Source organism: Saccopteryx leptura, chromosome 3 (genome assembly GCF_036850995.1).
Source record: "Saccopteryx leptura isolate mSacLep1 chromosome 3, mSacLep1_pri_phased_curated, whole genome shotgun sequence".
In the NCBI taxonomy this organism is placed as follows: domain Eukaryota; kingdom Metazoa; phylum Chordata; class Mammalia; order Chiroptera; family Emballonuridae; genus Saccopteryx; species Saccopteryx leptura.
In genome coordinates, this window is record NC_089505.1 from 58,314,436 (window position 1) to 58,331,582 (window position 17,147).

Here is a 17,147-nt window from a genome sequence, read left to right on the forward strand (position 1 = left end):
AGAGCATCGGACTGGGATGCCGAGGACCCAGGTTCGAGACCCTGAGGTCGCCAGCTTGAGCGCGGGCTCATCTGGTTTGAGTAAAACCTCACCAGCTTGGACCCAAGGTCACTGGCTCAAGCAAGGGGTTACTCAGTCTGCTGAAGGCCTGCGGTCAAGGCACATATGAGTAAGCAATCAATGAACAACTAAGGTGTCGCAATGCACAATGAAAAACTAATGATTGGTGCTTCTCGTCCCTCCGTTTCCTGTCTGTCTGTCCCTGTCTATCCCTCTCTCTGACTCTCTCTCTGTCTCTGTAAAAAAAAAATAAAAAATTTAAAAATTTAAAAAAAGAAAAGCTTTTGTACAGCTAAAGACAATAAGAACAGAATAGAAAGACAAACTACACAATGGGAGAGCATATTCGACAATACTTCTGATAAGAGGTGTAAAACTCAACACCAGGAAGATAAACAATCCAATCAAAACATGGGCAAAAGAAATGAATATACAATTCTCCAAAGAGGACATATAGATGGCCAGTTGGCTTATGAAAAAATGCTCAACATCACTAATCATTAGAGAAATGCAAATTAAAACCACAATGAGATATCACCTCACACCAGTCAGAATGGCACTCATGAACAAAACACAGGAAGAATGCTGGCGAGGATGTGTAGAAAAGGGAACCCTCCTGCACTACTGGTGGGAATGCAGACTGGTGCGGCTACTGTGAAGAACAGTATGGAGATTCCTCATAAAATTAAATATCAAACTGCCTTTTGACCCAGCCATCTCACTTTTAGGAATATATCCCAAGAACGCCATATTCCTAATTCAAAAGGAGAAATGCACCCGCTTGTTTATTGCAGCATTGTTCACAATAACAAAGATCTGGAAACAGCCCAAGTGTCCTTCAGTGGACGAGTAGATTAAAAAGTAATGGTTCATATATACAATGGAATACTGCGGGGCCATGAAGAAGAAGGAAATCTTACCTTTTGTGACAACATGGATGGACCTGGAAACTATTATATTAAGTGAAATAAGGCAGAAAAAGAAAAATATCATATGACTTCACGCATTTTAGGAATCAAATGGACAATGTGAACTGAGGAACAGAATTGAGACAGAGGAGGGATCAAAGGGACCAGAGTAAGGGAGGAAAGAGGTAAGGGGGATGATAGAATGCGATAAACCTGAAGGGAAGGCGGAGGGTGCTATGGGGAGGAGGACAAAGAAAATGTTGAGAGGATTACAGGAGAGGGGGGATGCATGCAGGGCGACACTAGAATCTGTAAAGAATAAATTAAAATCAATTTTAAAAACATTATTAGTAACCAAATTACTTCCCAGCTAAGAAAAGAAACTGCTGTTTTTAGATATTCATTTATAGTTGGTTGCTAATTTTTCTTGTGAATATATACACATCCATGATTTTAAATAGAAAATTTGGTGCATTTTGAACAGCTTTTATAGTCTGTGTGCTAAGAAATACGTAACATTTACCATTTTTAAATATATAATTCTGTGACATTAAGTACTTTTACACTGTACAGCCATCACCACCATCCATTTCCTAATCTGTTTTATCTTCCTCTGTTTTAACTGTACCTATTAAACACTAAATGTTTATTCCCACTTTCCCAGCCCCTGACAACCACCATCTTCTGTCTGTCTGTATCAGTTTGACTCTTCTAGGTACCTCATATAAGTGGAACCATACATTGTCTTTTTGTGACTGGCTTATTTCACTTACCATATGTCCTTAAGGTTCATGTGTATTGTAGCATATATCAGAATTTCCTTCCTTTTTAAGGCTAAATAATATTTCATTGTCTGCTGTAAGGCTAGTGACCATGGCCGTCGTCATACAGGTTCTCATTAGATTTAGGCAGACGGTAAAAGACCTGTGGAGTCAGAGGATGGTGAACCATTACGTTTATACTCTTATAATATTGGACAAGCAAATAGTGAAGACCGCTTCCCTTTCTCTCTCCAGACTCTCCCAGACTCATAGGCCCTCACCAGACTCTCTCCAGGACTCCCAGACCCCCACAAGCAAAACAGACTAGGTGGAAATACCCCTTTTCTGGCAAATAATAGCAAACAATCACCCCTCCCCATGGAGGCAAGCAATCTGCAATTTGTAATCTGCCACCCTGAGGGCAAGCACCGACAGCCCCCCACAGTGAGCAAACCTAAACACAACTTTTTTGCCCAACATGTGCATATCACATTTTGTTTATCTCTTTATTCATAGATGGATGGTCACTGGGTTGTTTTACCTTTAGGCTATTGTGAGGAATGCTGTTCTGTACATGGGTGTTCAAATATCTCTGATTCTCTGCTTTCAGTTCTTTAGATATATACTGTAAGTCTCTGTTTCGTTTCCTTTTTTGTTCTTTTTGTTGTATTTTTCCGAAGTTAGAAGCAGGGAGCAGGTAGACGGACAGACTCCCACATGTGCCCTACTGGGATCCACCTGGCATTTTCACCTGGGGGCGATGCTCGGGCTCTCTGGGGCATTGCTCCACTGCAGTCAGAGCCATTCTAGTGCCTGAGGCAGAGGCCATGGAGCCATCCTCAGTGCCCAGGCCCACTTTGCTCCGATGGAGCCTTGGCTGCTGAAGGGGAAGAGAGAGATAGAGAGAAAGGAGAGGGGAATAGGTGGAGAAGCAGATGGGCGCTTCTCCTGTGTACCCTTGTCAGGAATCTAACTTGGGACTTCCACATGCCGGGCTGACACTCTACTGCTGAGCCAATCGGCCAGGATCTGTTTCATTTTTTTTTAATAACTGCCAGATTTTTTTCTAGAGTGGCTGCACCATTTTACATTCCCACCAATAGAGCATAAGGGTTCCAGTTTCTGCATGTCCTTTCAATTCATTTTATCTTCTTTCTTTTTGTCTTTCCTTTCTGTCCTTTCCCTTCCTTCCATTCCTTCCTTCCTTCCTTCCTTCCTTCCTTCCTTCCCTTCCCTTCCCTTCCCTTCCCTTCCCTTCCTTCCTTCCCTTCCCTTCCCTTCCCTTCCCTTCCCTTCCCTTCCCTTCCCTTCCTTCCCTTTCTTCCCTTTCTTCTTTCCTCTCTTTCCTCTCTCTCTCTCTCTCTCTCTTTTCTTTCTTTCTGGCTTTTCTTTCTTTCCCTACCTCCATCCCTCCCTTCTTTCCTTCCTTTCTTCCTTCCTTCTCTCTCTCTTATTTTTGTGGTAAGAGTTATTTTGTTTGTTTTTTTAAAAACTCATTCTAGGTCTGACCTGTGGTGGTGTAGTGGATAAAGCATAGATCTGGAACACTGAAGTCCAAATCCCTGGCTTTTCTCAAGGCACATATGAGAGTTGATGCTTCCTGCTCCTCCTCTCCTTCTTTCTCTCTCTCCTCTCTAAAATGAATGAATAAAATCTTAAAAAGAAAAAAAGTCATTCTAATGTCTATGAAATGTTTATCTTATTTCGGTTTTGATTTGCATTTACCTAATGACAGATGATTTGATTAAGCATCTTTTCATATGCTTATAGGCCATTTGTATATCTTCTTTGGAGAAATGTTAATTCAAATCCTTTCCCTATTTTTAATTGTTTTTTGTTGTTGCATTGGAGTTATGTATATTTTTTGGATATCAATTCCTTATGATTTACAATTTGTAAATATTTTCACCCATTTTGTGTGTTACTTGATCCTTCTGTCCCTGGTATCCTTTGACATATAAGTTTTTAATTTGGATAAAGTTCAGTTTATCTGTACTGCTCACAAAAATTAGGGTATATTTCAAAAATGAATATGAAGGTATAAAATATCCCCTAATTTTTGTGAGTAGTATATTTGTCTTCTGTTTCCTGTGCTTTTGGTGTCATATCCAAGAACACATTGCCAGAGTCAGTATCATGAAACTTTTCGTTTTCTTCCAAGAATTTTGTAGTTTTATCTCTCAAGTTTAGGTCTTTGATTCATTTTGAGTTAATTTTTGTAAATGGTATTAGATAGGAGTCTAACTTCATGTTTTTATGGTGGATATCCAGGTTTCCCACCACAATTTGTTGAAAAGACTGACTTTCCCCCATTGAATATTCTTAGCAAAGTCGTTAAAGAAAATCATTTGGCCATATATGTGACTGGAGGTTATTTTGGGGTTCTGTTCTCTTCCATTGTTTGGTCTACATGTCTGTCATTATGCCGTTGCCACACTGTTTTGATACTGTAGCTTTGTAGTTTAAGTTTTGAAATCAGGAACTGTGAGCCCTCTGACCTTGTTCTTTTTCAAGATTTTTTTGATAATTCAAGTTTCAACAGTTTTAAAATGAACTGAATACTTTGTACTAGATTCATGTTAGAAGATATTTTTAGTATTATACAGTCTACTGCTTTTGAATATGCATTTAATATTTAATACCTATACATTGAATGTTTATCATTATTCTAACTTATCCAAAAAGCACTATAGCATCTTATTTTAAAAACAAAATTTATTCCAGGATCAGTTTGTTTAGTCATAATATATTTACAAAGGCTAATTGGCTGTGGCCAATTGAAAGCACAGTATAGCTTATAGAAATGAGGAAGAGTATCTCCATGGAAGCTGGCTAATTGGAGTGTTGCAGATTCAAAAATGTTATTTTGTCAGTAACCTAAAGTTGTATATATTCTTGTCCTAATTTAGAATTTGAAATATATCTGTAACAAACATTTTCCTTTTGTGATTACAACTTATTAAGATATGAACTGTTAGTTCCAGGGTCCCACATGGTGGATTTGCTAATATCATGGGTGGAAGTGGATTGCAGAATTTTACAATTGCTGCCGTGCCATACATTCCAAATCTTCTACCGACTTCAAGCACATGGTATGTTAATTTTTTCAACTTAAATGCATTTTGAATTTTTTGACTAATTTTGAATGATCAAAAGTCTATATTAAGCACTGGCCAGCTAGTTGGCTTAGTGGTATAGCATCGGCCTGGCATGTGGATGTCCCAGGTTCAATTCCCAGTCAGGTCACACAGGAGATATGACTATCTGCTTCTCTCCCTTTCTCTTCTCTCTCTTTATGTCTTTCTTCTCCTCCCACAGCCATGGCTCAGTTGGAGCAAGTTGGCCCTGGGCGCTGAGGATGGCTCCATGGCCTTGCCTCAGGCGCTAAAATAGCTTGGTTGCCAAGCAACGGAGCAATGGTACCAGATGGGCAGAGCATCGCCTGGTAGGGTACTTGCCAGGTGGATCCTGGTTGGGGCACATGCGGGAGTCTGTCTCTCTGCCTCCTCGCTTTCCACCTCAACAGTGATTTCTGCCAGCATTTCGGATTTACTGATAAATAGCTACATAGTTTCTTGCTTCTCCCTTTTTTGAAAGGGACTATGTTTGAGGAAACTACATAAAATTAAATTGAATAGAGTTTATCACTAAAGTAAATTGTCATAGTATCACTGAGTTTCGCCATCATTTCAAAATGAATTGCTCTTGCTAATTTATTTTTGGCTCAAGGAACTTACTATATTTTCTTCCACTGCATTTGCATGCTAAAGAAAACTGCAGTACAGCAGTGTTTTTGTTTTCATTTTCACTTTTTAAATACTACTCTCAGGGTTTTCCAATTTGAATGCAAATTAGAGATAGTGGTTTTATGTTAATTTACATAGTGTTTTCACTGTTAGACAAAACAATCAGAAATTTCATAGATTTCCTATTTAATGATGGTATATTTTTTTTTTTAAAGCATCAACATGCTCAAGTTACCTGAATACCCAAGTAAAGAAATACTCAAAGACAGACTTCTTGTGGCACTACATTGTGGCAGCTATGGTTACACAATGGCATAATGAAGTCTGGGAAACTCATCTGACTACTGATGCACAATTTAGAGTGGCAGAAGTAATTTAGGAAACTGTCAACAGAAAAGCAGCCTATATACGCAGCTCATAGGCAGCGCTGATGTTTAAAATTCATAAAGGATCAGGTTGTCTCCCCCGACCCCTTTTCCCTTTTATGTTTTCTCAGTTTTGATAGAATTAGAAAATTAAAATTACAGTAGCATTCATTTTTTAAAATGCTAATTGAAAGTAGTAGACACTCTCCGTATTGATATTTTTTTAATCTTATGCAAGATTGTGTTAAGGCAAAATTTTATTCTGCATTCCACTTGTGCTATGTAACTATCAGATTGTGTATAATAAATTTAGTTAAAATTAAAAATCTCAAGTATGTTTTCTCTTTTATTGTCCTGTATATTAAATGTATATATATATTAGGACATTCAACCTGGTATGTTCTGTTGCATGTGAAGTGCCACTTATATTTTGGGAAACTTGTATAGAATGGATTGAGATTGTGTATAAAACCACAAATATGTATTTCCCCACATTGAATCTATATTGCAATGATGTTTTTTAGCTTTTTAATATTTTAATATATGATGTAAGGACTGATGTATATATTAAAGCTTATACTATATTGTATGAATTATTTGCATTTCCAATGGTCAGTTTTCCATATATATTATGGTCTCAAAGTTTTTCTTATGCCTTACTTTATATTTTATGTAAAACTAAAATATATTTTATCATATTTTTAACTTTATTTTTTGAGTTCTGAAGACACATTTAAAGAAATAATATGATGTGCAGATTACAATTTAAACGTAATTTTTTCTTAAAAATTTTTTTATGGTAAAGTGTTGAGTTCCAGTGAAATATGCTTAATACCAAGCTTTCATTTTTTTTTAATGTTATGGTGATCTAATCAGCTTTTATTTTGAAAAGAAACACGAGTATTTTTAGCATAAAGAAACACTTGAGTAGTTTCAGTATACCTTTTAAGGGGAAGTAGGAACATGTATATATTTAGAAATGCTAATGGAGGAATTTGTAATGTTTAGAACCTTGCAACTGGAAACTAAAAGTAGATAACCCAATGGCATATGTATGGATATGTATATTCATGCTTATTTTCTTATATGAACAAGTGATATATTTGTCACTGACAAATATAGACAATGTATATGTCAGTACTAATATATATTATGTATACATGTAGATGGACATATATATTGAAAGCTTTGCTAAGTTATAAAGATTCTTGAATACATGCTTTTTGGTTCCTTGTCATTGTGGAGGTTTTTTATATTAAGAAAATATCTCCTTAATCCCTTCACCTTTTTCACCCAGCCCCTCTGACAACTGTTGGTCTGTTTCTATCTATGAGACTTTCTATTTTGTTTGTTCATTTATTTTGTTCATTAGGGGTTAATTTTTTGAAAACCTGATAGACACAGACAACAGTATGTTTATTACCAGAGGAGAAGGGGGATGGGGTAAAGTAGAAGAGGATAAAGGGAGGGATAAATAGTAATGGAAAGAGACTTGACTTGTAGTGATGAACACACAATAAAATATGCAGTTGGTGTATTATAGAATTGTACACTTAAAACCTATATAAATTTACTAACCTATGTCACCCCAATAAATTTAGTTAAAATTTTAAAAAATCTCAACAGATTACATTAAAAACTAGAAGTTCTTTAGATGCAAGTCCCTTATCCAAATCATTAAATCAAGGTGAAGGGAATTAGTGTCACATTTTTGAAGAGTATCAAGGAGTTTGTGGAAGAGTTTTATTTTTTCATTTTTTTTATTTTAATATTCATTTTTAGAGAGGAGAGAGAGACAGAGAGGGAGAAAGAGGAGAAAGAGACAGAGAGAGAGAGAAGGGGGGAGGAACTGGAAGCATCAACTCCCATATGTGCCTTGACCAGGCAAGCCCAGGGTTTCGAACCGGCGACCTCAGCATTTCCAGGTCGACGCTTTATCCACTGTGTCACCACAGGTCAGGCCTAGAAGTTCTTTAAAAGCTATTAGTTCTAAAATAAAGTCATATGTTTTATTTATAATAAATGAAGCTAATAATTTTTAAATTTTGGTTTTCAAAATTGTAGAAGAGGTCTATCTTTTCAAATAAGTAACAGTTTAATATTAAATTGCTTATAGTTTTCATGTTTACAAACATTAATTTGTTTAGAATTATATAATCCATTTGCTTTTCAGATTGGTCCTTTTGCAAGTATGTATGTACAAGAGATAATGAAACAAAAATGTATTTTATCCATGAATATGAACATTTTTTATATAGCTCTAGTAATCTCAGGGTTTATTTTTTTACATTGTCTTTATTTTTTTAAACTATAAGGATGTACTTAATATGAAAAGATTTTACATGGATTAAAAATACTATTTAAACTAGAGGCAGCAAGTCTTTTTAATTTATTCCACAATTTTTTCTGCAAGAAAATAGATATGTTGAGTGGAAGGTAGCATAGCAAAATGATTAGAGGTTTTTTTCTCTTTGGGTAAATGAAGATTACACTAATAGGAAAATGACTTAAGTGTTAAAACATGCGGTAGTTCCATAAAAGGAAGAAAACAAACATAGCCCTTTAAAGGAATAACAATATAAGTCAAGGGAGCGCACTGTAGGAAACTGATTAATAAATACCTCTGGGAAAGAGTTAAGTCATTCCAATAATTTGAGTGGATAGTGACCATGTAGTTAATAATATCCATCTTCTAGTTCATGAAAAAACAAAATGTAATGTAGGCCCTGGCTGGGTAGCTCCTTTGGTTAGAGCAGTGGTTCTCAAACTATTTGAAGTTGGGGCGCATTTAAAATCCTACAAATAATTGTAGGCACACTGTATACAAATTTCTGAGAAATATGTTATAATAATTAAGTCAAATATTAAAGAAAAAATATATAAAATACAAGCTTGCTTTATGGTAATTAAACAAAATAAATACAACAAAATTAAATTTATTCTGACATTAAAAGCATTTTTATGTTACATTTATATGCTTTTCAGAATTCGTAAAAAGAGGTTAAAAAATTTTAAAATGACAAAAAGTTATCTTTTTATATATAGAGATACATTCTTAGTAAGATTTAGTAAATCGGCAGGTCCCCGCGTGAATGTGTTAAGTTTTTTAATTCTTGTGTTTATGAGAAACATGAGCTTGATGTGTTCTAGCAATTTCTTCAATGTTTGGGCATATATTTGAAAAGCAGACTCTCATTTCCTCGTCAATACATTGAAGAATTTCTCTCTTTTTACTCTTAATTGTGTTGAGTGCAGAAAACCCCCACCATATCTATCATCTTAACTTTACAACAAACAAAGGATAGAAGAAACTTGCCTCCAGTCTTTCTGGGGAACATGGGGGGTAGTGTAAACAATCCAGCATCACAGCTTACCAGCCTTTTGCAACCTAATCAGGCAAGTGAGGTGGGGGTTGGGCAGATTGTCAGCTTACAGCCAATTCCCCACACCTCTCCCAAAAATCTAAACTCCAAAAACCCAGTTGGTTTTTTGGTCCCCAACAGGCACATATTTCTCTGGAATACCATAGGGCACACCTGGAAATCTTCTAGGGCGCACCAGTGTGCCCTGGCACACTGGGTTAGAGAACCACTGGGTTAGCGCATCGCCCTGATACACCAAGGTGGCAGGTTTGCTGTCCATTCAGGGCACATATAAGAATCAATCAATGAAACGGCATATTAAATTCTCTCTCTGTTTCTCTATCTCTCTCCCCCCTCTCTAAAAATCAATCAATAAAAAAATATGTAATATAAACTGAGGAAATTGCAGATTTGTAACTTGGTCAAATAAGTTTGTAAAATATGATTTTTATGTTTGCCCACTTCCAGTTTGCATTGGGGGCTGGGCAGCACCAGGTATATATGGTCTGTGAAATTGCAAATTACCTTCCTGCTTGGGAAGGGTGATTGTTTTGCTAATGTTTGCTGGAGGAGGGGGCCCCAGCTAGTTTTTGCAGAAGGAAAAGAGAGAATGCAGAGTGCTGAAGGAGAAGCCATGTTGGCAGGGAAAGAGAAGGTGTGCAGATGGGGAGCCAGAGCTGTGGGGCTTTGGGAGCCCTACTGAGGCTTGTGGGGGCCTTTGATTCTAGGAGGAACCAGAGAATGCGTCAGGGCTTTGGGAGCTTTGTGTATTTGCACGTCAGACGGTGCGAGACTTTAATAAAGAATTGCCCCACCTGTGGGAGACAGGCTATAAGCTGAGAAAGTCCTTATAGCCTAGGGTTTAGTTTAAGACTAAGCTCTTTCCCACACCCTTTTAAGACTTAAGATCTTCTCACACCCTTTTTAAGACTAAGATCTTCCCCACACCCTTGACTCTTGCATGGTGGGGAGTGTACACTTTTATGAGGATTCCTTTTTATGCCTCAGGTGTGTGACTTTGTATCAGAGACTTCATTATTTGCATATGGCTCTGCACTATGTAATAAAGCAGACCAGGGGCTTTGCTTTTGCTCTTACAAGCTATGGGTTGTGCAGAGTCCTCCCGGTTCCATCCTTTTTCTCTTTGAGTCTATTTCTTCATTCTGTACCATTCTCACTCAAGACCTGTACAATTACTAGTTGTGCTAGTTCGCAGCAAGTAGCACCTGAACAGGGACCTGAGGAAGAGAAAAATAAAGGCAGGTGATGGAACACCCCAAGTTTGCAGAATAAGTAAAGTTTTTTGGGAAAGTATAGTCGGGAGTACTAAATTGTGAGACATTTAGAGTCAAAAGCAAGGGACCTTTTTGTAAGAATAATTATGCAGCTGGAATGCTTTATGCAATATATTCAAGATGTGTGCCCCTGGTTCCCAGAGGAGGGAATGGTTAGTTCCGGTACAAGGGAAAAAGTAGGTAAAGTTCTGAAAAGGAATCGGTGTGAGACTATGGCAGGTGGTCCTGTACTTTGTGTGTTGGGATCCAAGGAACATGGGACAGTGTGGCTGCTCCTAGTTCTCTGGCTGCTTAGTCTGCTGCTCAGCTAAAATTAAGGTACAGGAGAAGTCTTGACGTGGTCAACCTGAGCCGCCAGTTATAGCCACTATGTAATTTGAGAATGGTTAGGAGGCTCAGCTATTAAAGTTACAGCTCTTCCTGTTATTGTCTGATTTTCTGTAATGTTTTAGCAACAATCTTCTGAACTATTATTTTGTTTCTGTTCTATTATTTGCCTGGAAATTTAGGCAGGGGACCCCTGGTGGATCTGACTACAAAATTTCCTGTGCAGCTGCTGAGAGCAAATTTTCTCAGAGAGATTTTGTTTAGTCCCATCCTCAGTCCCTTTGTCAAAAAAATGCCCTGAGATCAGGCAGCCATCTTTTCTAGTCTGGCTGTGCTGTGAAATCCCGGGTTTCTCTCTAGTTTGTTTGATTCTAGTTTCTGTTTAGTTTTTGTCTGATTTTTGTCTAAAATGTGATTTTTAAGGCCTAAATTAAGTTCTTGCATGCAAAAAAATTGGAAATGCCAGCTCTTAACATTGAAAAAATAATATAGTTTCATTCCTACATTTTTGCTTTAAAATTGGAACATATAAGGAGTGCTCATTTAAATTTAAATGGAATGGAATGTAGATCCTAAAGGCTTGCTAATTTAGTTGGTGGTTTATAAGGTATGTTCTTTGTTTTCTGAGTTGAAAGCAAAATAGCAACTCAGTTATTCGGATTAATCAGATTTAGAGCATGCCCATCAAACACTTAAAAGTCAATTAGAAAAATAAAAAGGGGGTAGTCAGACTTTGGAACTCCTGCAAATCTTCTTTATCAACCCCTTTTTACTTTAAATATTTTTTGAATGCTGATATACAGGACCATTCAGTGGCTTAGAAACTTTGGAATCCTGCAAGGAAAGCGTTTCCTGAGGTGTGATGGAAGGACCTGCTTACAGGAATCTGGCAAGGGCCAGACCCTGTTCTCTTATGGGGCCGAGGATATGTTTGTGTTTTTTCTAGGTCTGCTGAGGCTCCTCCATGGGTTCCTGAATGTTTGTTGAGACACCATGAGCCAGGAGGAGAGACTTACTCCACAAGAGCAATTGTACAAGGCTTATTTTATTCGCTTTCATCCCTCTCTCTCTTAAACCTGTTCCAAGCCTCCTTCTGCTGCAAATTACACTGTCCCTCTGTCTTTTTCCAGTCAGCCTCCGATATACAGAAAAAATTTAAAAAGGCAGAGGAGGGCCTCAAACCCCTCAACGAGATCTCTTGAACATGGCTTTTAAGATCTATAGTGACCAACAGGAACAGGAGAAGGCAGACAGAGCCCAAAGAGATCAGGCAAAACACTGGTTCTTTTCAGCCACCCTTAAAGGCTCCAACGCCCCTAAGGGGCCTCATAAGACTCCATCAGGGAGACCTGAAGATGGCAGCGGTGTAGGTAGACGTACAGACTACCAGCTCTCACCACCGAACTGGATTACAAACTAATTTATGAACAATCAATGTGAAAAACCAAATCTGGACTACAAGAACAGCTCTCAAAAACCAAAGAGCAAAGAAGAAGCCACAACAAACCTGGTAGGGAGCACCTGAATCTCCCCTGCTTACAGGAAAGGGGGGGGTGAGGCTGAGAGCCCAGAAAGGATCTCACTCTAAGGAAAAGAGTAGTAAATACTACTCACAGCCACTTGCCTGGCGACCAGGGAATGAGGTGTTTTGAAAGGGCCGGCTTGTCTTCCAAAAAGGAGAGAGAGAGACAGACGGTGAGGGGCAGAGGAATGCAGGGTCCCGACCTGAAAACCTGACTCATTCAGTGCTGGAGGCGGCCATAGCTGGGGGAGGGGCTGATCCACAAAACAAAAATCAAAGTGCTTCCAGGTCAGAGATCTCAAGACATCTCTCCAGCTCCAATCAGTGCAACAAGACACAGCTGAAAACAAGAACTGGGGAGGAGGGGCAGTAACTCAGGTCTCCATGAATATCTGAGATACACCTCCCCCTACTGAAGCTGAGAAAACACCCTGCTCCCAGAGAGATTAATTGGTAGAAGAAGCCTTCAGAGTCTCAGGTTACATCCACCGCATTCCTGGATACAGTTTCAAATAAGCCCCCTGCTGAGATTAGCAAACAAGACAATCACCTGTTAAAAAAATAAATCAAGACTTCAAAGTGCCCCAAATTCGAAAGTGGATTACAAATAATAGCTAATGCCAACCCAAGGAGACCTAGAAATAACACAATTGAAAACTGGAGGCAGACAACATCAAGCCTAGACTCAACCAGCTCTATAAACAAAACACCCAAACACACAGATATAATGAGAATACAGAGAAATGCAATCCAAATGAAACTACAAGAGAAACATCCAGGAAATGAACTGAGTGATATGGAAATAACCAAACTTCCGGATGCGGAATTAAAAATAATGATTGTAAGGATGCTTAGGGATCTTAGAACAACAATGGATGGTCATTACAAAGACCTAAATAAAGAAATAGCAAGTATAAAAAAGGATATTGAAATATTAAAAAAGAATCAGTCAGAGATGACCAATACAATATCAGAAATGAAGACCACAATGAAAGGAATTAAAAACAGGATGGATAGAGCTGAGGATCGAATCAGCAAGTTGGAGGACAACTGAACTAGAATGAAGGCATGAAAGCAGAGAAGAAAAAAGAAAAGAGACTCAAAAAGTCTGAGAAAACTTAGCTCTGTGACAACTTGAAGAGAAATAACATCCACATCATACGGGTTCCTGAAGAAGAGAAAGAACAAGGGATAGAGACTTTGTTCAATCATATTATAGGTGAAAACTTCCCTAAATTAAAGCATGATAAACTCTCACAAGTTCAAGAAGCACAGACAACTCCATTAAAGAGAAACCCAAAGAAACCTACACCAAGACACATCATAATTAAAATACCAAAGCTAAGTGATAAAGAGAAAATATTAAAAGCTGCTAGAGAAAAAAAGGCTATCACCTACAAAGGAGCCCCCATAAGGATGACATCAGACTTCTCAACAGAAACACTTGAGGCCAGAAGGGAATGGCAAGAAATATTCAAAGTAATGCAGAACAAGAACCTACAACCAAGATTACTTTATCCAGCAAGGCTATCATTTAAAATTGAAGGAGGAATAAAAAGCTTCCCAGACAAAAAAAAAACAAACCTCAAAATGGCAATAAACAACTACATATCAATAATAACCTTAAATGTAAATGGGGTTAATAGATCCAATCAAAAGACATAGGGGTAGCTGCATGGATAAGAAAACAGGACCCATACATATGCTGTCTACAAGAGACACACCTTAAAACAAAAGATGCACATAGACTGAAAGTAAAAGGATGGAAAAAAAAAACATTTCATGCAAATGGAAATTTTAAAAAAGCTGGTGTAGCAATACTTATATCAGACAAAATGGACTTTAAAACACAGACTATAGTAAGAGATAAAGAAGACCATTACATAATGATAAAGGGAGCAACCCAACAGGAACTTATAACTATTATAAATATCTACACACCTAATATAGGAGCACCTAAATATATATTGCAGACTTTGATGGATATAAAGGAAAATATCAACAGCAATACTATAATAGTAGGGGATTTTAATACCCCACTAACATCACTAGATAGATCCTCAAGAAAGAAAATTAACAAAGAAACAAAAGCCTTAAAAGACAAACTAGATCAACTGGATTTAATAGATATCTTCAGAACCTTTCAACCTAAAGCAGCAGAATATACATTCTTTTCAAGTGCTCATGGTACATTCTCTAGGATAGACCACATGTTAGGGCACAAAAGTGCTCTCAACAAATTTAAGAAGATTAAAATCATATCAAGCACTTTCTCTGATCACAATGGCACAAAACTAAAAATTAACCACAACAGAAAAGCTCAAAAATTCTCAAAAACATGAAAATAGCAGTTTGTTAAATAACGAATGGATTAAGAATGAGATCAAAGAAGAAATAAAAACAATTCCTAGAAATGAATGATAATGAGCATACAACAACTCAAAATTTATGAAACACAGCAAAAACAGTACTGAGAGGGAAGTTCATTGCACTACAGGCACACTTTAAGAAGCTAGAAAAAACTCAAAAACTTAATCCTGCATCTAAAAGAACTAGAAAAAGAACAGGAAGTAAAACCCAAATGTACTAGAAGGAAGGAAATAATAAAGATCAGAGCAGAAATAAATGACATGGAGGCTAAAGAAACAATACAGAGGATCAATGAAACCAGGAGCTGGTCCTTTGAAAAGGTAAACAAGATCCTTGAACCTTTAGCCAGACTCACCAAGAAAAAAAAGAGAGAGGACTCAAATAAATAAAATTAGAAATGAGAGTGGAGAAATAACAACTGACACAACAGAAAAACAAAATATTGTAAGAAAATACTATGAAGAACTGTACGCCAAAAAACTAGACAACCTAGATTAAATGGTTGTCTTGAAACAAATAATCTTAAAACAAATGGTTCCTTGAAACAAATAATCTTCCAAAAATTAATCTGGAAGTATCAGAAAACCTAAACAGACCAATTACAACAAATGTGATTGAAACAGTTATCAAAAAACTTCCAACAAACAAAAGTCCTGGGCCTGATGGCTTCACAAGTGAATTCTACCAAATATTCAAAGAAGAACTAACTCCTATCCTTCTCAAGCTATTTCAAAAAATTTAAGAGGAAGGAAGACTTCCAAGCTCCTTTTATGAGGTGAGCATAATTCTGATTCCAAAACCAGGCAAAGACAACACAAAGAAAGAAAGTTATAGGCCAATATCCCTGATGAATATAGATGCTAAAATCCTCAACAAAATATTAGCAAACTGGATCCAGCAATATATGAAAAAATCATACACCATGATCAAGTGGGGTTTATTCTTGGGAGGCAAGGCTGGTACAATATTCACAGATCAATGTGATTCATCACATAAACAAAAGGAAGGAGAAAAACCACATGATAATTTCAATAGATGCAGAAAAAGCATTTGATAAAATCCAGTACCCATTCATGATCAAAACTCTCAACAAAGTGGGAATACAGGGAACATACATCAACATGATAAAAGCCATCTATCTACTCAATGGGCAAAAATTAAAAGCAATCCCCTTAAAATCAGGAGCAAGGCAGGGGTGCCCCCTTTCACCACTCTTATTCAACATAGTCCTGGAAATCCTACCCACAGCAATCAGACAAGAAGAAGAAATAAAAGACATTCAAGTTGGAAAAGAAGAAGTAAAACTATCATTTGAAGATGATATGATATTGTATATAGAAAACCCTGAAGTCTCAGTCAAAAAACTACTGGACCTGATAAATGAATTCAGCAAAGTGGCAGGATATAAAATTAATACTCTGAAATCAGAGGCATTTTTATACACCAACAATGAACATTCAGAAAGAGATATTAAGGAAACAATCCCCTTCACTACTACAAGCAAAAAAATAAAGTACCTAGGAGTACATTTAACCAAGGAGACTGAAGACTTGTACTCGGAAAATTATAAAACATTGATAAAACAAATCAAGGAAGATACAAACAAGTGGAAGGATATGCCGGGCTCATGGTTAGGAAGAATAAATATTAAATTGTCTATATTGGCCCTGGCCGGTTGGCTCAGTGGTAGAACATTGGCCTGGCGCACAGGAGTCCTGGGTTCAATTCCAAGCCAGGGCACACAGGAGAAGTGCCCATCTCCTTCTCCACCCCTCCCCCTCTCCTTCTTCTCTGTGTCTCTCTTCCTCTCCTGCAGCCAAGGCTCCATTGGAGCAAAGTTTGCCCGGGCGCTGGGAATGGCTCTATGGCCTCTGCCTCAGGTGCTAGAATGGCTCTGGTTGCAACAGAGCAACACCCCAGATGGGCAAAGCATCGCCCCCTGGTGAGCATGCCGGGTGGATCCCGGTTGGGCGCATGCGAGAGTCTGTCTGACTGCGTCCCCATTCCCAACTACAGAAAAAAAAAAGTCTATATTACCCAAAGCAATTTTTAAATTCAATGCAATACCAATTAAAATACCAATGACATACTTTAAAGATATAGATCATATATTCCAAAAATTTATATGGAACCAAAAGAGAACACGAATAGCCTCAGCAATCTTAAAAAAAAAAAAAGAAGAAGAGGCCCTGGCCAGTTTGCTCAGCGGTAGAGTGTCGGCCTGGCATGCGGGGGACCCGGGTTTGATTCCTGGCCAGGGCACATAGGAGAAGCGCCCATTTGCTTCTCCACCCCCCCCCCCTCCTTCCTCTCTGTCTCTCTTTTCCCCTCCCGCAGCCAAGGCTCCATTGGAGCAAAGATGGCCCGGGCGCTGGGGATGGCTCCTTGGCCTCTGCCTCAGGCGCTAGAGTGGCTCTGGTTGCGGCAGAGC

General features: G+C 37.9%; 1 protein-coding gene across 2 annotated transcripts in view; it reads left to right on the plus strand.

Moving 5' to 3' along the window:
• HACE1 (HECT domain and ankyrin repeat containing E3 ubiquitin protein ligase 1) overlaps window positions 1–7,060 on the plus strand; it is a 174,609-nt gene extending 167,549 nt beyond the window's left edge. For both annotated transcript variants that reach the window (XM_066373576.1, XM_066373577.1), the window contains 2 exons: window positions 4,708–4,821; window positions 5,691–7,060. In XM_066373576.1, coding sequence (XP_066229673.1) covers window positions 4,708–4,821; window positions 5,691–5,793 — 217 coding nt within the window. In that variant the 3' untranslated portion in view covers window positions 5,794–7,060. The remainder of the gene's footprint in view (window positions 1–4,707; window positions 4,822–5,690) is intronic.
• Window positions 7,061–17,147: the final 10,087 nt, after the last annotated feature.